The following is a 24,185-nucleotide window of genomic DNA, read 5'->3' on the forward strand; positions in this document are numbered from 1 at the left end:
GGTTGGTAAACAAAAGTTTGGAATTTTGCAATTGTGTCCATGAATAAAATTGGTCTTTACTTTTCCTTTCTCAGGCTGTTCTTACTGGCTTTTGGCATTAAGGTTCTGCTGGTATAGAATGACTCAGAGTGTTCCCTCTTTTACAATATTCTGGAAGATGCTGTATAACTTTGGAATGATTGATTTGGTAGAACTCCTGCAAAACCATCTTGGTCTAGTGTTTTCCTTTTTAATATTGAATTAGTATTAAACTTATAAATTAAAATCTTTTCAAAATTGTGAATAAGAAGGTTGAAATTTGCTTCCATGTTTATTTTATAAGCTTTATGCTTGAAATGGCTACACACAAATCCTGAGCAAGACTTTTTAATGATGCATTCTTCAAATTCTTAACAGTCGCCATCCATAAATGTCTGTCTTTGTACAAGTAGGTGATAAAATATTTAAAGCCAATTTTTAAATGTTTCAAAGATATTTAACAATTGGAATTATATCTAACAGCTTTTCTTTTTGTTTCACTGACAAGTATATTGTTAAAACTTCTCTTGATGATGTGAGTAGATTTCAAATCCAGTTGAACGCTTTCATATTAACAATTTCAAAATAATGATGAAGCTCTTATTTGCAGAACATGCATCATTATTAGAACCATCACCCTGCAGCTAGCTTGGATACCATTAAAAGGGCTCATCAGCTGCAAACGGATTAAAGTATCTGATACTCGGGAAGACAGAGTTTCAGGGTTTCTACCTGGAGCTACACCCTCAGGAAGCCCCTCCTTGGCCTCCCTGCACCCAGCCCCATCCCAACCAGTCACAACTTGGGCTGTGCGTGGTGTTTCTTGGAAACTGGAACATAGACTCCTCCAGCAGCTCCACAGGCCCCTTGTCCTCAATGAGCAGAAGACTACAGGAGCTGGCTACTGAAGAGGCTGTCCAAGTGATAGAGCACCTTCTTGGCCCTGCTTAGCACATTTACTGCAGAGCTGGATGCTACTTATTTGTGCTCACCACCTTCAGGGATTGCAGAGAGATTTGTCAGACCCTACTTCACTAAGGGCCACCCTCTAAGGATCTCCAGAAGAGGCTGCCCATAGAGAGAAGTGGCCTGCCTAGGGTCTCCACTGCCTCAGGTCCTACCCGGACACCTCTAGGGCTGAGGGAATCAGTATCTCTTCATCTACCTGTAATCCACATACCAAGTGGAAGAATCTGCCTGCTGTTTTTTGTTTGTTTGTTTTGGCGGGAAGAGTTTTAACTACTGCTGTAATTCCTTTAGTAGCTATGGAACTGTTGAGGATTTCTTTTTCTTCTTGAGTTGATTTTGGTAAGATAACAGTTTTCTAGGAGTTGGTCCATTTTGTCTGCATTTTCAAATTCATTGGCATAAAGTTACCTTTTTATTCTCTGCTGTGTATAAACTGTAACAATGTCTCCTTTTTCATTACTGATATTGGTTATTTGTGCCTTCTCACTTTTTTTCTTGATCAATCTCACCAGAGGTTTATCTATTTTATTAGTCTTTTCAAAGAACCAACTTTTGGCTTTGTTGCTCCTCTCTATTGTATCTTTGTTTTCTATTTCTTTAATTTCTGCTCTTATCTTTTTTGATCTCCTTCCTTCCACATTTTTTGGGTTTATTCTGTTGTTCTTTTTCTAATTTAACTGGACGTTGAGCTCATTAATTTTCATTCTTGCCCATTTTCTAATTTGTGCATTTAAGGATATAATTTCCCTCTAACTCCTACTTCTCCATAAGTTTAGATATGTAGTATTTTCATTATTACTCAGTTATAAGTACTTCATTTCCATCAAGGTTACTTCTTTGACCTGTAAGTTACATAGAAATGTGTTTTTAGATTTCCAAATGTTTGGGGATTTAAAATTTTATCTCTTTGTTATTGAAATCTATCTTAATTGCATTATGGTCAGAAGATGTGGTTTGTGTGATAACAACTCTGAAATTTTTTAGACTTGTTTTATGGCTTAGTATGTGACCAATATTTTTGAATGCTTCCTATGTGCTAATTTATAAGAATGTGTGTTCTCTAATTGTTGAATACAGAGATCTACATATGTCTATTATCAAGTTTGTCAACTATTGTTCAATTTTTACTTACCTATACCGATTTTTTTTGGTCATTATCTACTGATAATTGAAAGGTGTGTTAACGTTCAACTGTAATGGTGGATTTGGCAATTTCTCCTTGTAATTCTGTCTCGTTTCTTGCTTTATATATTTTGAGGGTGTTCATTAGGAATATTCAAATTAAAAATTGTTATATATTCCTGATAAATATGTAATGACCCTCTCTATTCTTGATAATGCATTTTTCTTTGAAACCTATTTTATCTTATATTAATATAGTAACAGAAACTTTTCTTGTTGGGATTTGTGTGGTACATAATTTTCCATCCTTTTACTTTTGAGCATTTTCATGCCATTATGCTTTAATTATATCTCTTGGAAACAACATATAACTGGACCTTTTAAAAAATCTAATCTGATGATCTCTTTTAGTTGGCAAGTTTAGTCTGTTTACATTTACTGTGATGTATTTGGGCTTGTTTCTACCATCATACTTTTTTATTTCTGTTTACCACCACTACCTTTTCTGTGCTTCATTTTCTCTTTTCTCGCCTGCTTTTTTAGTTTTGAGATTTATTTTCTTATTCAATTTTTTTCCTCCCTATTTTTAAATTTTTTTCTATTCTTTCTGTGGTTAACCTTGATGTTTTCCATAGGTGTTTAACTTATAAAGTCTAAAGTTAAACAATATTTTAGCCCCCTTCTTGAAGAATGCAGGAAGCTTAGAAACCTTCAACTCTAGTCATTCCTCTCCTGACCACATACTGTTGTTTTCAAATATGTTGGTTTGTTCCTTTTTATAAACCTCACAATTATACATCATTGTCAGTATTATTTTATATAGACAGTGTTTGAACTTACATGCATACATTCTTGTATCGCAGATCATCCTTTGGGATCATTTTCTTTCATTATGAATATAGTGTTTAAGTGGGTTTTTTTTTTTTTAGTACAGGTCTCTTGATGTTAAATTCTTCCAGTCTTTCTTATATGTAAATGTCTTTATTTTATCCTCATTCTTAAAAGATAGTTTGTTACAGGTATTTTTACTCAACACTTAGAATATATGGTTCCATTCTCTTTTGGCTTTGAGAAGTCTGTTGCTATTAAGTCGACTATCAGACTAATTGCTGGTTTTGTGTGTGTGTGTGTAGTAGTAGTAGTAGTAGTAGTAGTAGTAGTAGCAGCAGTAGTAGTAGAATGTGCAGGGGGTCCTGCAGTTTTACTCTAACATGTTTACATATGTATTTTTTTTTTATTCTACTTTGGGAATGTCATGCTTCGTGATTCAGTGGATTTATGCTTTTCATAATTTCTGGGAAATTCTCAACCATTTTCTCTTCAAATATTGCCTTTCATTTTTTCTAGTTTTTCTTTCTCAGAATACAGTTAGTCATATTTTGGACCTCCTCATTCTATCTTCCGTATCTCATAACATCTCTGAGATTTTCTATCTCCTTGTCTTTCTGCACTTCATTCTGGATAATTTCTTTAGGTATATCTTTCAGCTTACTGATTCGCCTTTCAACTATGTCTAATCTGCTCTTTAATCTGCCCATTGAGTTTTTTATTTCAAAAGTTATATTTTTCATTTGTACAAACCTCATATATTTTACTTGCTAATCTGCCTAGTCATCCCTAATAGTCTCTTATTGTTTGGTCATCTTTGTGATTACATCTGTTATTACTTCTTTAAAACATTTTATATAATTTTTGTTCAACCAGTAGTCACTGTTTGCATGAGTATGACATTGTAAATATTGTTCACATCAAAACTACATAGTATATTCTGATTACATATCCTTTCTTGTATACCCTTTCGTTTTCCTTGGAGCTAATAATTGTGTATTTTGTTTTCTTTTGCTTAATGTTCTAGTACCTATTACTATTCTTCTCTGAAATTCTTTATACAGTCCAAATCAGATCATGTCCTTCCACTATTCAGAATTCTCCCATGGCTCCCACCTCCCTCAACAAAAGCCAAAGCCCTCACCATGGCCCAAAAGTTCCCTTTACCTCTCTTACCTTGTCTCCTATCACTCTCAATATCACTCACTCTTCTCCAGCTACACTGGCCTCCTTGCTGTTCCCCAAGCGTGCTAGATACCCTTCCTTTTCAGGGCCTTTGTACTTGTTCTTCTCACTGCCTGAAACACCCTTCCTCCCAAATAATCTGATGAGTTGCCCTAGTACTTCCAGTGTGCTCAAATGTCACCTCCCTAGAGAAGTGTTTCCTGATCAACATATCTAAAATCGCCCCATCACATGCATTTTATATCCCTTTATCCTACTTTATGTATATTTTTCTACAAAGCACTGATCACCACCTGGTATATTTTATATTTATTTATTGTGGTTAGTGTTTGTCTCTCTTCAGTAGACTGTAAGCTCCATAAAGCAGGGACTTCTGTTTTGTTCACTGCTGTATCCCCAGTGCCAAAAACAACAGTGCATAGTAGATACTCAATAAATATTTGTGGAATAAACTGAATGAATGGATGAATGACTTAATTGATTAATGTGGAGGATAGAGAGATAAAGGCCTTGAGGAGTAGGCTAGGCACAAAGGCCTTTAATGCCATGCTAAGGAACTTGGATATCATTTTTCATAAGGTTGGGGGCTGTGAAGAAGCAGTGAGGATAGCTCCTGGGTTCTTTTGGGAAGCAAGTTCTCAGTTGGTAGGATTGTGGCAAAGCCCCATATTTTCTGACTGGCTGTACGCCCTAGGGCTCCTGAAGGCAGGCCTGCCTCTTACTCAAATAGTCCTCAAACTGCTGTGTTGTCATGCTGCCTGTTACCTGGTGAAAAAACCCCAACTCTCATTGGGCTTTCTGATCCCAGCTATCATCCCCCTTTCTCTTGCACCACGAGGAACTGTTTCCTGGTCCCCAGGCCAAGCAGACCACTCTCATTATACTTTACCTGTGGTACTTGGTGGTGGTAGGGGGGCCGCAGGGGATAGCGTGGAAGCTGGCATGATGCTGGGCTCATAGTAAGTGTTGTTATAATGGGAGATACCCATAGGAGGGTAAGTTACAGCTCAAAAAGAGTTTTTTTCATTGTCAAGGTGAGAACAGGCTGTGTGGGGTTTTAGTCCTGACTTTGCCCCTAACCCTACTGGGGCCTGGTCTGGCTCCAGTGTTTCTGCCTGCCCATGACTCTGGATACTAATTCTGTTATCTAATGTGTGACCTACTCTCCTGTTTTGGTCACCCACTAATTTCATCAGCATGCCATCAGAATTATACAGAATGCCATGTATAATTAGATCCCTGTGGCATGCCAGTAGAGACCTCCCTATCCAGGCCATCAATTTATTAATCATTAGCACACTGAGTTTAAACATCCAACTAGCTATAAGTTCAGTTGAGCAAAATTTGACCACTTACTATGTGTCAGGCCTCCTGCTGTACACTGAAGACACAGAGATGAACGAGGTGTGTTCCCAGACACAGAACCGTAATTTCAGGGCAGTGTGGTCAGTGCAGTAACACTGGTGGGAAGAATAGACTGTGAGAGCCCCTAAGGAATACACAACCCAGCTCAGGGGACCAAGGAAGCTTTCTTGGAAGAGATGGCATATGAACTAAATCTTAAAAGATTTAGTTTAACTTTCTAATGTTAAACTGCTCTTGCATTTCTGGGATTAAACTCAACGTTTTTATGTTGTATTAAATCTTACTCATTCTGGATGTGGTTTGCTAATAAACGGTTTAAGATTTTTGCATCTTTAGCCATCTGTATTTGTCTGGTTAAGGTTATAGTGATCTTATCCAATAAATAAATCAGTTTTCTAGGAATTGGTCCAATTCATGTAAGTTTTCAAATTAATTATATTCTCTTATTTTTAAATTTTTACTATATCTTTTATGTTGTTCATACTATTTGTGCCTTTTCTATTTTTTCTTGTTAGTCTCTCCAAAGATATTTTTTTAGTGATTGGCCTTGAAAGCTTACCATACATATTTAACCTAAAGTCCAAAGTTAAACATACTCCCCACCCAAACAATTCACAGACTTTATAAATCTTTAATGTCTCCCAATTTACATCTTATTATGTCTACTATTTTTGTTCCTCCCTTGTTAAGGATGACACTAACCATATCATTTTATGCAAACATTGTTTGCTTAAATACTCATTTATCTTTTATTTGCCCATCTTTCTTCTTTTACCTGAGATGTCGTTTTTGGGATGATTTTTCTTCTTCTTTTTTTTTTTTTTTTTTTTGAGATAGAGTCTCACTCTGTCGCCCAGGCTGGAGTGCAGTGGCGCAATCTGGGCTCACTGCAAGCTCCGCCTCCCGGGTTCACACCATTCTCCTGCCTCAGCCTCCCGAGTAGCTGGGACTACAGGCGCCTGTCACCATGCCTGGCTATTTGTGTGTGTGTGTGTGTGTGTGTGTGTTTAGTAGAGATGGGGTTTCACCGTGTTAGCCAGGATGGTCTCGATCTCCTGACCTCGTGATCCGCCTGCCTTGGCCTCCCAAAGTGCTGGGATTACAGGCATGAGCCACTGCGCCCAGCCTGATTTTTCTTCTTCTTGAAATACATACAGAACTTCAGAAAATCCTTTAGTGTAGATCACTTAATTGGAAACTCTTAGTCTGTGTTTATCTATAAATGCCTTTTTTTCCCTTTATTCTTCATAAAAGATAGGTTTGCTAGGTACCTACTTCTAAATTACCTTTTTTAGAAGGATATTAAACACTGACACTAAGAGGACATTATGACACTTGTCTGGTTTCTATTATTACTGTTGCAAAGTCTACTGTCACTCTAATTTTTTTTGTAGGTATTCTTTTTCTCTGGCTGCTTTGAAGGTCCTTTGATTATTGCTTGACTCTGTAAGATCTTTTTAGTTGGTGTTGTCTTGCAAATGTTCCTTTTTATAGCTTCCTAATCTTGCCCTATGAATGCAGTGTTTTCTTCTTGTCGCTCTGATGACATTAAATAATAATGTCTTTTTAAAAAGTGTTCTCTCTACAATTTTATTTATTTATTTATTTATTTATTGAGACAGAGGCTCACTCTGTCACCCAGGCTGGAGTGCAGTTGCGCGATCTCATCTCACTTCAACCTTTGCCTCCTGGGTTTAAGTGATTCTTCTGCCTCAGCCTCCCAAGTAGCTGGGAATACAGGCGCCCGCCATCACACCCGGATAATTTTTGTATTTTTAGTAGAGATAGGGTTTCACCATGTCGGTCAGACTGGTCTCAAGCTCCGGGCCTGAAGTGATCCATACACCTTGGCCTCCCAAAGTGCTGGGATTACAGGCGTGAGCCACTGCGCCCGGCCCTACATAATTTTTGTTTCCAAACATATATTTCGTTGTCAGCAGCAGTGAGAAACTCACTGACACCAGATTTGGCCAAAGGCACCACAGATAACACAGGCATGACATATTCTGAAGCCTTAGAAAGAATCTGTATGAATAGTGGGCCGGGGGGCCCTCTACTGTGTGCAAACATGGGTCAGTGCCACAGTTCTGTCACTTGCGAGTATGGTAGTGCAGTGGACTTGAGCCAGACTGCCTGGATTCAAATCCCAAAGCTGATCAAGTCACTTGACCTCAATTTTCTGTAGTTTCTTCTGTAAAAATGGGGATAGTAGTGTTACAGCTCTTTTAGAATTTGTCTAGCAGGCATTCTGGTTTTTGCCGAAAGCCCCCTTAAAAATAAACAAAAATGGGGATAATAGTAATATGCACTTCATAGGATTATTGAGGGTATTAAATGAGTTAATCTACATAAAGTATTTAGAATAATGCATGGCATGTAGTAAGCACTGTATATGTGTTTGCTATTACTACCATTATTACTTTTGCGACGAGGGGATTGAAGGAAGAAAAGCTTCTATGGTGCAATGGGGAAAGGAGTATATCCTGCCCTGTGTGTTCCCCTAATATCTTGGATATAAAAGCCATCCACAAAAAACACAGGGTCAGGAATTTGAAGGGGTTATTTGGGCATCTTAGAGTGTGGGATATCAAGTAGGCAGTCAGAATGGGATAGAATTCTTCAGTGGGAAGTATTGGATATTTCCTTTTTGGAGCAGAGCAGTACCATATGGGGGAACAGTGACAGAGGGATAATCTAAGGTCAGGGGATTTCTTAAGCAGTTAATAATGCTTTTTCTCTTAGGAACTAACCTGTCAGGTACTGAGAGGCTTTGAAGATGGCTCTTCAGGTTGGGGACACGCCTTTGTTAAGGGGCAAGACTGCTGCCAGGAGTTGATTCACATACTCAGAGGTAGGATTGACCACATTAAAAAAATGCTTTCAAGTCTTTGTTCTAAATTTTATTTGACCCTCCATAAGTTTGGGGAAAGTCCCAGCCTCAGTAACCACCTCAGTAACCATCCCAGACACAGTCTGGAGGATATGAACAGGCAGAGTGGGTCATATGGAAAACAGGCGCGTGGTGGGGAGGCCAATTTGAGGAGCCATTAGTATTAACATGGAAAGTTCAAGAGATACAAAAATTATAAACAAAGCTTTATCAAATCAAATCCAATAATGTATTAAAAGGATAATGAATCATAACAAAATGGATTTTATCCCAGGAATGCAGGATTGGCTTGGCATTAGAAAATCAATCATGCAGTTCAACATATTAACAAACCAAAAAGGAAAACCCATATGATTATTGCAATAAATGCAGAAAAAGCATTTGACAACATCTAACATCCATTCCTGAGTTTAAAAAACAAAAACCTCTTGGCAAACTAGAAGTAGAAGGGAACTTCTTCAATCTGATGTAGGGCATCTGCAAAATAACCCACAGCTAACATTATATTTAGTGGTGAAAACTGAGTGCTTTCCCCCCAAGATCAGAAATAAAACAGAGCTGTCCACTCTCACCACTTCTATTCAGCATTATACTGAAGGTTCTAGGCAGTGCAGTCAGGCAAGAAAAAGAAGCAAAAGGTATCCAAATTGGAAGGAAGAAGTAAAACTGTATTTATAGAAAATGTGATCATCTATATAGAAAATCCAACTGAGTCCACCAAAAATAAAACCCTACTAGAACTAATAAGTGAGTCTAACAAGTTGCAGGTTATAAGATCAATATACAAAAATTAGTTGTATATCTATATACTAGCAATGAACAATTGGATACAGAAAATTTTTAAATACTATTTTCAATAACATCTAAAAATGTGACTTAGGAATAAATCTGACAAAAGATGTGGAAGACCTATGCACTTGTATTGCTGAGAGAAAGAGGAGCCAAATTAATGAAAAACATTCGTGGGTTGGAAAAGTTAGTATTGTGATGATGTCAATTCTCCCCAAATTGATCCATAGATTAAATGTAATTCCTACAAAAATCTCAGCAGGCTTTTTGCAGAAATTTACAAACTGATCGTAAAATTCATATGGAAAGGCACTACAGAGCCTGGTACAGTGTGTAGAAACCCTGGGTAGGGTTCAGCTTTCTCACAGGATTAGGACTATCAGTGGAGCACATATAGAGAGGAAAAACAGTGACAGGGCCTCCAGTTGCAAACAGGTCTACAAAGGATATGAACAAGCAATTTCCTGAAGCGGGAAACCCAAAAAGCTAACAGGCCTAATAAAAGATGTTCAGATGTATTAACAGCAACGTCTAAAATAAAACTACAGTGAGATTTTACTTTAGATTTCACAAACAGACAAAATTTTAAAAAGCTGGATCATGCCAAGTCCTTTAGTGGGGATATGGGGGCATAGGGACCCTCTTGCATTGGGAGTGGGGACTTTGGCAGCCATCCCAGAGATGAATGTGGCACTATCCCCATGGGCCCTCCAAAGAAATTCTCACACAGGTCCATAAAGGGTCATGTAGAAGAATGTTCATTATGGTGTGGTTTGCAACAGTGGGAAGTCGAAGGCATGCTGGGTGTCCATCACCAGGGGCATACACAGGGAAATAGTGATGGGTGCACTCCACAGAGGACCTCTTAACCTTTAGACCAGTGAGTTAGATGTACACAGGGCAATACGATGATCTTCAACACGTAGCACTGAGCAAAAAAGAATGAACCATATAACAATACTACTCACAAGTTACAAATATATGCACATACACACCAAATACACACCTTACAGAAATGCACACAAAAGGATGTAAGTTGAACACATTTGAAAGATGCCTGTGTCAGGGAGTCAGGAGGAATGGGAGCGTGGATGACAGGGAATAAATAAAACAAGAAAGCAGTGGAATTGCCAGTCACGGTGGCTCACACCTGTAATCCCAGCACTTCGAGAGGCCGAGGCGGGCAGATCGCTTGAGCCTAGGAGTTCAGTCCAGCCTGAGCAACATAGTGAGTCCTCATCTCTATAAAAAATAGAAAATTAGCCAAATGCGGTGGTGTGTCCCAGCTACCAGAGAGGCTGAGTTGGGAGGATTGCTTGAGCCCAGGAGTCTGAGACTGCAGTGAGCCGAGATTGCACCACTGCACTCCAGCCTGGGTGACAGAGTGAGACCCTGTCAAAAAAAAAAAAAAGGGGGAGGAGAAAAAACAAGCAGAAAGTGTCTGTTCCCTTGGCCTAGTCACCCACTCCCCATGGCATTCATCCTTTAGAGTCTGCTCTTCACTGAGGAGGAAACAGCCACACCTACGCTCTGTTAACCTGAGGCCAGAATGCCCAGGTGAGCCTGGCGCAGACGGTCTGTACTTGGCTGATTTTGAGTATGTGCTGGTGCGGCTCCTGCACACCCTCTCACCAGCACTGCAGCTGCCTGGAGCAGGTGTGGACATGCATTTCACCCCACAGAAGATGCCTGCTGTGATCTACTATTGAGGGTGGGGGCTGGTCACAGAGTTTGGAAGTGAAGAGTTAGAGCGGCCCACTCCCCATCAAACCATATAGTAACCAGACCATATGGTAACTAATTTCTGGTCCGCATAACAGCCCTGCTGGTGCCCTGACTGCGCTGAGACATGGGTGTATTTTCCTGGCCTCATTTAGAACCTTACCCTCTGACTTCCCCAGAAGCAGCTCTTGTAAACTCTTAGGGAAACTGAAGCCAGACTCACTATGACTGAGAGATTCTCTTCAGCTTATCCTCTCCTGGGACTCTTCACCTAATTGTACCAATACTGCTCCTTCCATAACCAGCTAAGTGCATGCTTGCCATTCGGTTTTCAAAACAAAACAGTACCTTGTTCAGTGATACATACATGGGAGGTGAAATTTTCTCAAAAGCAGGCCAGCCACAGTCACTCACGCCTATAATCCCAGCACTTTGGGAGGCTGAGGTGAGTGGATCACCTGAGGTCAGGAGTTTGAGACCAGCCTGGCCAACATGGAGAAATCCTGTATCTACTAAAAATACAAAAATTAGCCGGACGTGGTGGCATGTGCCTGTAATGTCAGCTGCTCGGGAGGCTGAGGCAGGAGAATCACTTGAACCCAGGAGGTGGGGGTTGCAGTGAGCTGAGATCATGCCACTGCACTCCAGCCTGGGCAACAAAAGTGAAACTCTGTCTCAAAAAAAAAAAAAATTTTTTCCACAAAAATCAAGGAAATGAGAACATAAAGGTCAAGGTAGTGGTTTCTTCTGGGTGGGGGAAGGAGATGAGGGATCCACAGTTGGCTTCTCAAACTCTATAATGTTCTAGTTCTTAAGCCAGCTGGTGGGTAGATGGGTGTTTTCTTACATGTCTTTAAACTGTACATGGAAGTTTTCAAAACCTTTCTCTATGTTGAATACATTTAAAAGTTTGAAAGGAACACAAAGAGATTTCAAACCCGATAACATTTGCATTTATCAGAACACATAGAATAAAAGAAAATGACAATAATCACATTGGAATATCTGCCTATGAGGGGGTGGGTGTTGGAAACGGGAGTGAGGAATGAAGGTAAAGTGGAGTAAATAAATGAATAAGTAAATAAAAAGATAAGCATTTTACTGATCAAAGATAATAATGTAACATGACCAGTGGAGTATAGCTTCCTGCACCTTCTGCACCTGAGATTCAAAGGAAAACTAAATACTGAGCATGATCAAGAAACTGGATCCTAATAAATCTGATTGATCCAAAACCAACAGGTACAAACTTAAATCACCTGAGTACTCAAAAGATGATTATAATCAAATAAATAATTGCAACAGAAAGTTTTCTGAGGTGAAGGATTTTGAAGGCTCCTTCAAAAGTTGGTCATTTCTCCAAAGTTTTGTCGGGATTGCTTCCCAGCATTCCTAAAGGATTCAGTTGCGGCCCTCGGTTCATTAGCCCATTTCACAGTAAAACTCAAAAGCCAGTGGAGAAAGCAGGGGCCTGAACTCATGTCCCTACAAGAGCAAAAGACCAAACCTTCATACCTTGGAAGTACAGTCCCATGTTGAACCATGTCTTGGAAATTGCCTCTGTAGCTTCAACACAGACAAAAACCTGGCTGTTGGAAAAATGTGTGCTTGATTTAACCTCAGCCATCCTTAGACTAGAAAAGAATCATGGGGGTTATATTGAGTCTGCTTGGATCACCCTAGCCACACTCTCCCTCCTTTTGTCCCCCAGTCCTAGTGTCCCTATCTCCACTGATGGGCAAATGGACATTTCCCCTCAACACTGAGGTCACGTATTCTGCCTTGTCTCTGCGCTCAGGTTGCCTTGCCAGATCTGCTGTGGGCTGCAGTTTTAGTTGAGATCGTGTTAGTTAGCTCTTATCTTATGAAATGGCTTTCTGTTACCATAGGATGCTTCATTGAGGTATGTGCCTTCCTGCCTAACCTTGTACGTCTACTGACATATCAGGTAGACATGTTCCTTGCAAACTAAACAGTAATGCGCTGCAGGCCAGTTGGAGTATAACCAGATCTCCCCATGCCATTTGTATCACCCGGGTCTGACCCACAATAACTGTCTTTATGAGTTGAGCCCTTGCAGAAATCCCAGCCAACTTGTGGACAGCTGACTTTAACAAGGGAGGGCAGCTGCTTAGGATGCTCCCATTAAAATCAACATCACACAGCACCTGTTCCCATCTTCTAGCCCTAGTGTCCACTTTCCATACTGGCAGAAGAGGGAAATGAGCCTATCATCAGTGTCCTCCTCAAACTGGGTGTCTTAATGCCAACCACAGTCTATACAACAGCCCTATCCTCCTGGTAAGAAAGTCAGCAAAATTTATGTCTAAGAGCAGATGGGTCTGCCGTCATGATCAGGACCCACACCACATTAATGAACATATGTCACCCCTGTTCATCCCAGACTTCTGAATCCACCATCATCCTCTCTGTGAATCCAGTTCAGGCTTCTTTGGGGTTGACCTGACCAACACTATTTCTGTCTCAGGACATCCCAATTCCCTAAAACTCTGTTTTCACCCACCATCAGCAACAGAGAGTTTGTTTCTTTTTGTTTGTTTGTTTGTTTGAGACGGAGTTTTTGCTCTTGTCGCCCAGGCTGGAGTGAAATGGCACAATATTGGCTTAGTGCACCCTCTGCCTCCCAGGTTCAAGCGATTCTCCTGCCTCAGCCTCCCGAGTAGCTGGGACTACAGGTGTAAACTACCACGCCTGGCTGATTTTGTATTTTTACTAGAGATGGGGTTTCACCATGCTGGCCAGGCTGGTCTTGAACTCCTCACCTCAGGTGACCTGCCTGCCTTGGCCTCCCAAAGTGCTGGGATTACAGGCATGAACCACCATTCCCGGCCTTTTTTTTTTTTTTTTTTTTTCATTTTTAGGCAGGGTCTCACTCTGTCCGCTCAGGCTGGAGTGCAGTGGCGTGATCATGGCTCACTGCAGCCTCAGACTCCTGGGCTCAAGGCTCAGCCTCCCGAGTAGCTGGGATTACAGGCAAGAGCTACCATGCCTGGCATATATATATTTTTTTGTTTGTTTGTTTGTTTGTTTTTGAGATGGAGTTTCGCTCTTGTTGCCCAGGCTGGAGTGCAATGGCACAATCTTGGCTCACTGCAACCTCCGTCTCCTGGGTTCAAACGATTCTCCCGCCTCAGCCTCCTGAGTAGCTGGGATTATAGGCATGTGCCACCACACCCGGCTAATTTTGTATTTTTAGTAGAGACATCTCACTATGTTGCCCAGGCTGGTCTAAAACTCCTGGGCTCCAGCAATCCTCCTACCTCAGCCTTCCAAATTGTTGGGATTATAAACATGAGCCACTGCACCTGGCCACATTAGTATACTATTGATGTTAAATCATAACATTCTAAGTGGCCTTAGGATTTTCTTTTCTTGGGTTCTCCCATCCAGTTTTATAATTTAGGTTATACTAACCTCAAAAAGTGGAATAAATAGGTTTTACTTTTGTTATTATGCATATGATTGGAATTAACTGTACCTTGAAAGTTTGCTACAGCTCACCTACAAAATCCACTGGGGTTTTGAGAGAGAACAGTTCTTTGACTACCATTTTTATTTCTTTAATACTTACTGGACTATTCAAGGCCTTTCTATTTGTGCCATTTTTAGCATGGTGTATTTTTCTAAGAATGTATCATTTATTTTCATCTAGGTTTTTTAATTCATTGGCATGTCATTCATAATTATTCACTTGTAAAAAATCTATTTTTCTGGTCAGGCTCAGTGGCTCACACCTGTAATCCCAGCACTTTGGGAGGCTGATCAGTGGCTCACGCCTGTAATCCCGGCAGTTTGGGAGGCTGAGGCGAGCAGATCACCCGAGGTCGGGAGTTCGAGACCAGCCTGACCAACATGGAGAAAGGCCGTCTCTACTAAAAAAAAAAAATACAAAATTAGCCAGGCGTGGTGGCACATGCCTGTAATCCCAGCTACTCGGGAGGCTGAGGCAGGAGAATTGCTTGAACCCTGGAGGCAGAGGTTGCAGTGAGCTGAGATCGTGCCATTGCACTCCAGCCTGGGCAACAAGAGCAAAACTCCGTCTCAAAAAAAAAAATCTGTTTTTCCCTAGTTATTGCCCCCCTTATCATTCTATATCTTGTTTTTTGTTTTGTTTTGTTTTTTGTTTTTTGTTTTGACAGAGTTTCACCACCGTGCCCGGCCTATATCTTGATTTTTTAATTTTCTTTTTGTTTTTTTCTTGATCACTGGTCAGAAGTCTGTCTCTCTTGTTAGTCTTTTCAAAGAATCTGCTTTGGTTTGCTTAATTTTCACTGTTGTCTTTTGTTCTCTATTTTATTTATTTCTGCCTTATTTCTTTCTTGTTTCTTTGAATTTATTTTTATTTATTTATTTTTTCGAGACGGAGTTTCCCTCTTGTTGCCCAGGCTTTAGTTCAATGGCACGATCTCGGCTAACCACAACCTCCGCCTCCCAGGTTCAAGTGATTCTCCTGCCTCAGCCTCCCGAGTAGCTGGGATTACAGGCATGCGCCACGACGCCCAGCTAATTTTGTATTTTTAGTAGAGACGGGGTTTCTCCATGTTGGTCAGGCTGGTCTTGAACTCCCTACCTCAGGTGATCCACCCGCCTCAGCCTCCCAAAGTGCTGGGATTACAGGCGTGAGTCACCACGCCCGGCCTTTGTTTCTTTGAATTTAGAAATACAGGCTGGGCGCAGTGGTTCACGCCTATAATCCCAGCACTTTGGGAGGCTGAGGCGGGCGGATCACCTGAGGTCGGGAGTTCAAGACCAGCCTGCCCGTCTCTACTAAAAATACAAAATTAGCTGGGCGTGGTGGCACATGCCTGTAATCCCATCTCCTCGGGAGGCTGAGGTAGGAGAATCGCTTGAACCCAGGAGGTGGAGGTTGCGGTGAGCTAAGATTGTGCCATTGCACTCCAGCTTGGGCAACAAGAGCGAAACTCTGTCTAAAAAAAAAATAGAAACATAAACAATGTGTCATTGGCACAGAAACAGAAAAGTAGACCAATACAACAGCATAGATACAGACACCTGTATATAAAAACCTATTCAAGGGAGAAAGGACAGTTGCTTAGTTAAAGGTGTTGAGAAAACTGGCTCATGACAGAGAACAATAAAACTGGATCCCTTCCTCATGACATGTACAGAAATGGATTCTAGGGGCCAGGCACAGTGTCTCAATGCCTGTAATCTCAGCACTTTGGGAGGTCGTGGCGGGCGGATCACTTGAGGTCAGGAGTTCAAGACTGGCCTGGTCGACCAGACATGGTGAAACACCATGTCCACTAAAAATACAAAAAATTAGCCGGGTGTGGTGGCATGTGCCTGTAGTCCCAGCTACTCAGGAGGCTGAGGCAGAAGAATCGCTGGAACTCGGAAGGCAGAGGTTGCAGTGAGCCAAGATCGTGCCACTGCTCTCCAGCCTGGGTGACAGAGTGAGACTCCACCTCAAAAAAAAAAAAAAAAAAAAAAAGGATTCTAGGTAGATTGAGGACCTAAATGTGAAAATAAAACTGTAATGTTAATAGAAATTGTAGGGAGATGTCTGTGACCTAGGAGCTTGGACAAAACTTCAAGACTATAATCCATATGCTGAAGAGATGATTGGATTATAGCAAAATTAAGGATTTGTGCTCAATGAAAGACACTATGGACAAAAGTAAGAGATAATGTGCAGATTGGGAGAGGATATTTGCAATGCATAAACCAACAAGGGATTTGATACCTAGAATATAAAAAGATTTCCTGTGAATCATCAAGAAGAGAGGTTGGGTGTAGTGATTTACACCTGTAATCCCAGTACTTTGGGAAGCTGAAGCAGGATTGCTTGAGGCCAGGAGTTTGAGACCAGCCAGACAATACAACATGACCCTCTCTCTAGAAAAAAAAAATTTTTTTTAATTACCTGGTTGTGGTGGCACACGCCAGTCATCATCCTAGCTACTTGGGAGGCTGAGGCGGGAGGATCACATGAGCCCAGGAGTTTGAGGTTACAGTGAGCTGTGGTCATGCCACTGCACTCCAGCCTGGGTGACAAGCAAGACCCTGTTTTTAAAAACAAAACAGAAGGAGGAGGAGGCAGGAGGAAGGAGAAGGAGGAGGAAGGGGGAGAAGGAAGGGGAGGAGGAAGGGGAAGGACAAAAGAAGAAGGAAGAAAGAAGACAGCAATGCCAGTAGAAAATTAGCCAAAGCATACAATAGGCAATTTGCAGAGGAAATTTGAAAAGCCAGCAGTATATGATGAGGTGTTCAAGATCATTGCAAGTATGAGGAATTAAAATAACAGTGAGATATCAGTTTATCAGCCTGACAAATTTAAGAAGCAGGATAGGCTGGGCGCGGTGGCTCACGCCTGTAATCCCAGCACTTTGGGAGGCCGAGGCGGGCGGGTCACGAGGTCAGGAGATCGAGACCATCCTGGCTAACACAGTGAAACCCCGTCTCTACTAAAAATACAAAAAATTAGCCGGACGAGGTGGCAGGCGCCTGTAGTCCCAGCTACTCAGGAGGCTGAGGCAGGAGAATGGCGTGAACTCTGGGGGGCGGAGCCTGCAGTGAGCCGAGATCGCGCTACTGCACTGCAGCCTGGGCGCTAGCGAGACTCTGTCTCAAAAAAAAAAAAAGCAGGATAATGCCAAGCGGCAGTGGGGGTGTAAGGACTTACAAACCCTCCTGCATGGCTGATGGGAGTGTGGACTAGGGCAGCTGTTCCAAAGAGATGTCTGGAAGTACCTTGTCAAATTAGATACGCATTTACTGGGCCAGGTGTGGTGGCTCACACCTGCAATCCCAGCACTTTGGAAGGCCGAGGCAAGTGGAGCGCCTGAGGCAACTCAGGAGTTCCAGACCAGCCTGGCCATCATGGCGAAACCCTGTCCCTACCAAAAATGCAAAAATTAGCTGGATGTGGTGGTGCACTCCTCTAATCCCAGCTACTCAGGAGGCTGAGGCAGGAGAATCGCTTGAACCCGGGCGGCAGAGGTTGCAGTGAGCCAAGATCACACCACTACCCTCCAGCCTGTAACGGAACGAGACTCTGTATCAAAAAAAAAAAAAAAAAAAAGTATATGCATTTACTGTATGACCCAACAATTCTGTTCCTGGGTACAATAAAACCCAGGGAAGTACACAGATATATAAGGGGCCATATGCAAGGGTGTTCATCACACATTAAGCACAAAAAGGCCAAAAACAAAATGTATGTCCCTCCAAATTAGAAGTTTCCAAGGACAAAAAAAGCACAAGCCTTCTCTCATTAAAGTAGAGATTCCTAGCCTGTGTGCCCAGGTACCCGACAGTGCTGCATTTCAGTTCCAGGGGTGAGAGTTATCAGTAGTTATAATTTTTTTTTTTTTTTTTGAGACGGAGTCTCGCTCTGTCACCCAGGCTGGAATGCAGTGGCGCAATCTCGGCTCACTGCAAGGTCCGCCTCCCGGGTTCACGCCATTCTCCTGCCTCAGCCTCTCCGAGTAGCTGGGACTACAGGCGCCTGCCACCACGCCTGGCTAATTGTTTTTTTGTATTTTTAGTAGAGACGGGGTTTCACTGTGGTCGCGATCTCCTGACCTCGTGATCCGCCCGCCTAGGCCTCCCAAAGTGCTGGGATTACAAGCGTGAGCCACCGCACCCGGCCTATAATTTTTTAAATAATGATATTTTTGAAGTATCTCTAACATTTGCAACTGTGTTTTTCTAGTTTAAAATTATTTTGAAGGCTAGGCGTGGTGGCTCACGCCTGTAATCCCAGCACTTTGGGAGGCTGAGGCAGATGGATCACTTGAGGTTAGGAGTTCAAGACCAGCCTGACCAACATGATGAAGCCCTGTCTCTACTAAAAATACAAAATTAGCCAGACCTGGTGGTGCACACCTATAATCCTAGCTACTCAGGAAGCTGAGGCAGGAGAATCACTCGAACCCAGGAGCCGGAGGTTGCAGTGAGCCGAGATCGCGCCATTGCACTCTAGCCTGGGCAACAAAAGCGAAACTCCATCTCAAAAATAACATAAGTAAAATAAAATTATTTTGAAATTATATTTGAACAGTGTGGTGTTTCACACAGTTCCCTCTTTGAACGTCTTGGTCCAGTGCAAGATCTAGTGCGTGGCTCCTACTACCAGAGTATACAGCACTTATCTGACCTTCTGTGGAAATCATTCGACTTAACCTGATTTTTGCCTTGCTCCTGCTCATCACGATACTGTGTTGGTGTGCATAGGTGTAGTATTTAAATACTTTATTAGATTCAATCTGCTCTTTTCACAGTTTTTTCTGGTAACATGGAAGCTATATCTTTTATTATCAGAATCCGCATCTATTAGGTGCTGCCTTAAAGGAACATAACTGATTTCATTTTCTTAGTTATTTCCCCCATTGTTTTACCTTCCCTCCCTCCCTTCCTCTTTCCTTTTTTCTTTCTCTCTGTCCCTCATTCTTTCTTGCTCTCACTCTCCCTCTCCAGTTGCTCCTTCTCCCACTCTCTATTATTGGATTTTTTTTTTTAACAGCAGCACTTTCATTTTTCCTTACACAATGACGTGTTGCTGGGGCCTAATGTTCTCACATAACGGTAGAAAACCAAAATTTGTTGTCATCTCTTTAAAGAATTTAGAATTATGTACAAAAAAACCTTACATAAATTAAAAGGATGAATATATTTACAGGTGTAAATCCAAACTGCTTCCAACTCAAGGCAAGTAACAGCCCACGGTGTTCTGGCAGGAAAACATCAGCTAAGAAAGGAAACTGGGTTCTATGGCTTGGACTTTCCAACTCTGACAGACCGGCAGGACAGAAACAACTGGTTCAGGAGCCCTTGCCAGCCTCTAGAGAAATCCCAGAACACAGCCCTGACACACTAATACCCTGCACATACTGGAGACTGCTGGCCACGCATACTCACCAAGCCACAGACTTGTCTTCCACAAGCACGTTCTTACCTCAGCCACAAAGTGGCCAAGCCACATGTACTAAAGGTTGAAATCAGAGACATATACAGGGTATTAAATACATACCAAGGGGAACAGTTAACTTGAATAGAAAGTCAAAATCGGCAACAAGTCTACAATCCATTGCTGATATCAGATACAAGCTTCAAGGACAACTTTGTTTTTTATTTTTGTTTATTTATTTTTTTTTTTTTTGAGACGGAGTCTCACCCTGTTGCCCAGGCTGGAGTGTGCAGTGGTGCAATCTCGGCTCACCACAACCTCCGCCTCCCAGGTTCAAGCGATTCTCCTGCCTCAGCCTCCCCAGTAGCTGGGATTATAGGCGAATGCCACCATACTTGGCTAATTTTTGTATTTTTAGTAGAGACGGGGTTTCAGCCTGTTGGCCAGGCTGATCTCGAACTCCTGACCTTGTGATCCACCCGTCTCAGCCTCCTAAAGTGCTGGGATTATAGGCGTGAGCCACCACGCCTGGCCACAAATTTCTTTTTGAAGGCTTATTTCAGTTTCGTTAGGCTAGCATGAGGTGTATGCATTTGCCAGGGTTAAATTTATACTGCTGAATTAACCCATGCAACAAATGCTGCACGTCTGCTCACAGTCCATTTAAAGGCATTTGTGGTGGACGATGGAGGGGCCAGACTCGTCATACATACCTAATTGCTAATCCACATGCTCGCAGTCCATTTAGAGGCATTTGCAGTGGATGATGGAGGGGCCACATACCTAATTGCTAATCCACATCTGCTGGAAGGTGGACAGTGAGGCCAGGATGGAACCACCAATCCACACCGAGTACTTGTGCTCTGGGGGCGTGATGATCTTGATCTTCATGGTGCTGGATGCCAGCGCAGTGATGCCAGGGCACATGGTGGTGCTGCTGGACAGCACTATGTTGGCATACAGGTCTTTGCAGATGTCCACGTCACACTTCATGACGGAGTTGAAGGTGGTCTTGTGGATGCTTCAGGATTCCATGCCCAAGAAGGAAGGCTGGAACAACACCTGCAGACACCAAAACCACTTGTTGCCGATGGTGATGACCTGACCTGGCCATCAGGCAGCTCGTAGCTCTTCTCCAGGGAGGAGGAGGATGTGGCAGTGGTCATCTCCTGCTCGAAGTCCAGGGCGACGTAGCACAGCTTCTCGTTGATGTCGCGCACAATCTCCTGCTTGGCCGTGATGGTGAAGCTCGGTGAGGATCTTCATGAGGTAGTTGGTCAGGTCCCGGCCAGCCAGGTCCAGACGCAGGATGGTGTGGGGGGAGGGCGTGGCCCTCATAGATGGGCACCATGTGGGTGACCCTGTCTCCAGAGTCTATGACAATGCCAGTGATGCGCCCAGAGGCTTAGAGGGACAACACAGCCTGGATGGCCACATACATGGCTGGGGTGTTGAAGGTCTTAAACATGATCTGAGTCATCTTTTCTCTGTTGGCCTTGGGGTTCGAGGGGCCTCAGTCGGCAGCACCAGGTGCTTCTCTGGGGCCATGCACAGCTCGTTGTAGAAGGTGTGGTGCCAGATCTTCTCCATGTCGTCCCAGATGGTGATGATGCCATGCTCGATAGGGTACTTCAGGATCAGGATGTCGTGCTTGCTCTGGGCCTCATGGCCCACATAGGAGTCCTTGTGGCCCATGCCCACCATCATACCCTGGTGCCGGGGGCACCTGATGATGGAGGGGAACACAGCTCAGGGGCCATCCATCCCCAGCAAAGCCAGCTTTGCACATGCCAGAGCCATTGTCAATGACGAGCGCGGCAATCTCTATTTCCATTGCAACCTGTGGAGGAGCAGGGCGGCAGAGCCGTGGGAAGACATGGTGTGGGGGCTGGTGGCAGCAAGTGAGTGTATTACTGGATTTTGAAGTTAACAATTGGCCAAATACTGATTTTTGATGGAAATTTATTCTGAATTAGTTTCTTTTAGAAAAAAATAGGAAAACATATAACAATAGAATTACTTAATTCAATTGATTCCTTGGCTGGGTGGCTATGCCTGTAAACCCAGCATTTTATGAGGCCAAGGAGGGTGGATTAGTTGAGGCCAGGAGTTCAAGACCAGCGTGGGAAACGTGGCGAAACCCCATCTCTACTAAAAATTCAAAAATCAGCCAAGCATGGTGGTGTGTGCCTGTAGTCCCAGCTACCCAGGATGCTGAGGCGTGAGAATTGCTTGAGCCTAGGAGGCAGAGATTGCAGTGAGCCGAGATCATGCCACTGCACTCCAGCCTGGGCAGCAGAACCAGACCCTGTCTCAAAAAGAAACAAAAAATCTGTCTAGGCTGGGCATGGTGGCTCACGCCTGCAGTCCCAGCACTTTGGGAGGCTGAGGCAAGTGGATCATCTGAGGTCAGGAGTTTGAGACCAACCTGGCCAACATGGTGAAACCCCGTCTCTACTAAAAATACACAAATTAGCTGGGCATGGTGGTACATGCCTATAATCCCAGCTATTTGGGAGGCTGAAGCAGGAGAGTGGTTTGAACCTGAGAGGCGGAGGTTGCAGTCAGCCTAGATTGCACCACTGTACTCCAGCCTGTGTGACATAGTGAGACTCTGCCTCAAAAGAAAAGAAAAGAAAAAGTCCATACATGAGTGTAAGGAATACTTTGTGAATTTTTAGACTTTTTATTAACCGCCAGAGAATATTTACTACACCTGGGTGTTTTTTTTAAAGAATACTGTTTTTATTCTGAAATAAGTAGACCATTTTGCATATATCAGCCAGTGTCCCTTACACAATTTATTTCATGTAATTTTCATCTTTCCCATGTAAATCTCAGTTCAGCCACTTAGTGGATCCAAGTCTCCAGGCAGCTGCCTTAGTCTTTCTGTGTCTCAAGTACTTTTAATCCATGTTGTACAGTAAGGTGAATTTATAAATTTCAAGATCTATAAATTCTATAGATCTATAGGTGGGTTTGGGGTGGAGCCAAGATGGCCAAATAGGAACAGCTCCAGTCTGCAGCTACCAGCATGAGCGACGCAGAAGACGGGTGATTTCTGCATTTCCAACTGAGGTACCGGGTTCATCTCACTAGGGAGTGTTGGACAGTGGGTGCAGGACAGTGGGTGCAGTGCACCGAGCGTGAGCCTAAGCAGGGCGAGGCATCACCTCACCCGGGAAGTGCAACGGGTCAGGGAATTCCCTTTCCTAGTCAAAGAAAGGGGTGACAGACGGCATCTGGAAAATCGGGTAACTCCCACCCTAATACTGCGCTTTTCCAACAGTCTTAGCAAACAGCACACCAGGAGATTATATCCCGCACCTGGCTTGGAGGGTCCTACGCCCACAGAGTCTCGCTCATTGCTAGCACAGCAGTCTGAGCTCAAACTGCAAGGTGGCAGCGAGGCTGGGGGAGGGGCGCCCGCCATTGCTGAGGTTTGAGTAGGTAAAGCGGCCCGGAAGCTTGAACTGGGTGGAGTCCACCGCAGCTCAAGGAGGCCTGCCTGCCTCTGTAGACTCCACCCCTGGGGGCAGGGCGTTGCCAAACAAAAGCCAGCAGAATTCTCTGCAGACTTAAATGTCCCTGTCTGACAGCTTTGAAGAGAGTAGTAGTTCTCCCAGCACGCAGCTGGAGATCTGAAAACAGACAGACTGCCTCCTCAAGTGGATCCCTGACCCCCGAGTAGCCTAACTGGGAGGCACCCCCCAGTAGGGGCAGACTGACACCTCACACGGCTGGATACTCCTCTGAGACAAAACTTCCAGAGGAATGATCAGGCAGCAACATTTGCTGTTCACCAATATCTGCTGTTCTGCAGCCTCCGCTGCTGATACCCAGGCAAACAGGGTCTGGAGTGGACCTCCAGCAAACTCCAACAGACTTGCAGCTGAGAGTCCTGAATGTTAGAAGGAAAACTAACAAACAGAAAGGACATCCACACCAAAACCCCATCTGTACGTCACCATCATCAAAGACCAAAGGTAGATAAAACCACAAAGATGGGGAAAAAACAGAGCAGAAAAACTGGAAAATCTAAAAATCAGAGCGTCTCTCCTCCTCCAAAGGAACGCAGCTCCTCACCAGCAATGGAACAAAGCTGGATGGAGAATGGCTTTGATGAGTTGAGAGAAGAAGGCTTCAGACAATCAGACTACTCCGAGCTAAAGGAGGAAGTTTGAACCAATGGCAAAGAAGTTAAAAACCTTGAAAAAAAATTAGATGAATGGCTAACTAGAATAACCAATGCAGAGAAGTCCTTAAAGGACCTGATGGAGCTGAAAACCATGCACAAGAACTACATGATGAATGCACAAGCCTCAGTAGCCGATGTGATCAACTGGAAGAAACGGTATCAGTGATGGAAGATCAAATGAATGAAATGAAGCGAGAAGAGAAGTT

At 43.0% G+C, this 24,185-nt stretch overlaps 1 protein-coding gene, 1 non-coding gene and 1 pseudogene across 13 annotated transcripts in view; 2 read left to right on the top strand and 1 right to left on the bottom strand.

The window, feature by feature from the left end:
* KANTR (KANTR integral membrane protein) overlaps positions 1-24,185 on the top strand; it is a 75,836-nt gene that overhangs the window by 24,133 nt on the left and 27,518 nt on the right. For 4 of the 12 annotated variants that reach the window (XR_010119645.1, XR_010119649.1, XR_010119650.1 and 1 more), the window contains one exon: positions 8,230-8,338. The exons of 3 other annotated variants lie outside the window; for them this stretch is intronic. Coding sequence is in view for 3 of the 9 variants with exons in the window: in XM_063634831.1 (XP_063490901.1) it covers positions 8,230-8,338 (109 nt within the window). In the remaining 6 variants the exon portion in view is untranslated. Of the gene's footprint in view, positions 1-628; positions 5,817-8,229; positions 8,339-19,553; positions 21,247-24,185 lie in introns of those variants that run through there. 5 more of the 12 variants (XR_010119647.1, XR_010119648.1, XR_010119652.1 and 2 more) reach the window with 4 other exon arrangements.
* LOC129476562 (U7 small nuclear RNA) lies at positions 7,697-7,757 on the top strand. The gene has a single exon (XR_008654993.1). It is a non-coding gene; the product is annotated as a U7 small nuclear RNA (small nuclear RNA).
* On the bottom strand, positions 20,445-22,468 carry LOC129475117 (actin, cytoplasmic 2-like; annotated as a pseudogene).

Source organism: Symphalangus syndactylus, chromosome X (genome assembly GCF_028878055.3).
Source record: "Symphalangus syndactylus isolate Jambi chromosome X, NHGRI_mSymSyn1-v2.1_pri, whole genome shotgun sequence".
NCBI lineage: Eukaryota > Metazoa > Chordata > Mammalia > Primates > Hylobatidae > Symphalangus > Symphalangus syndactylus.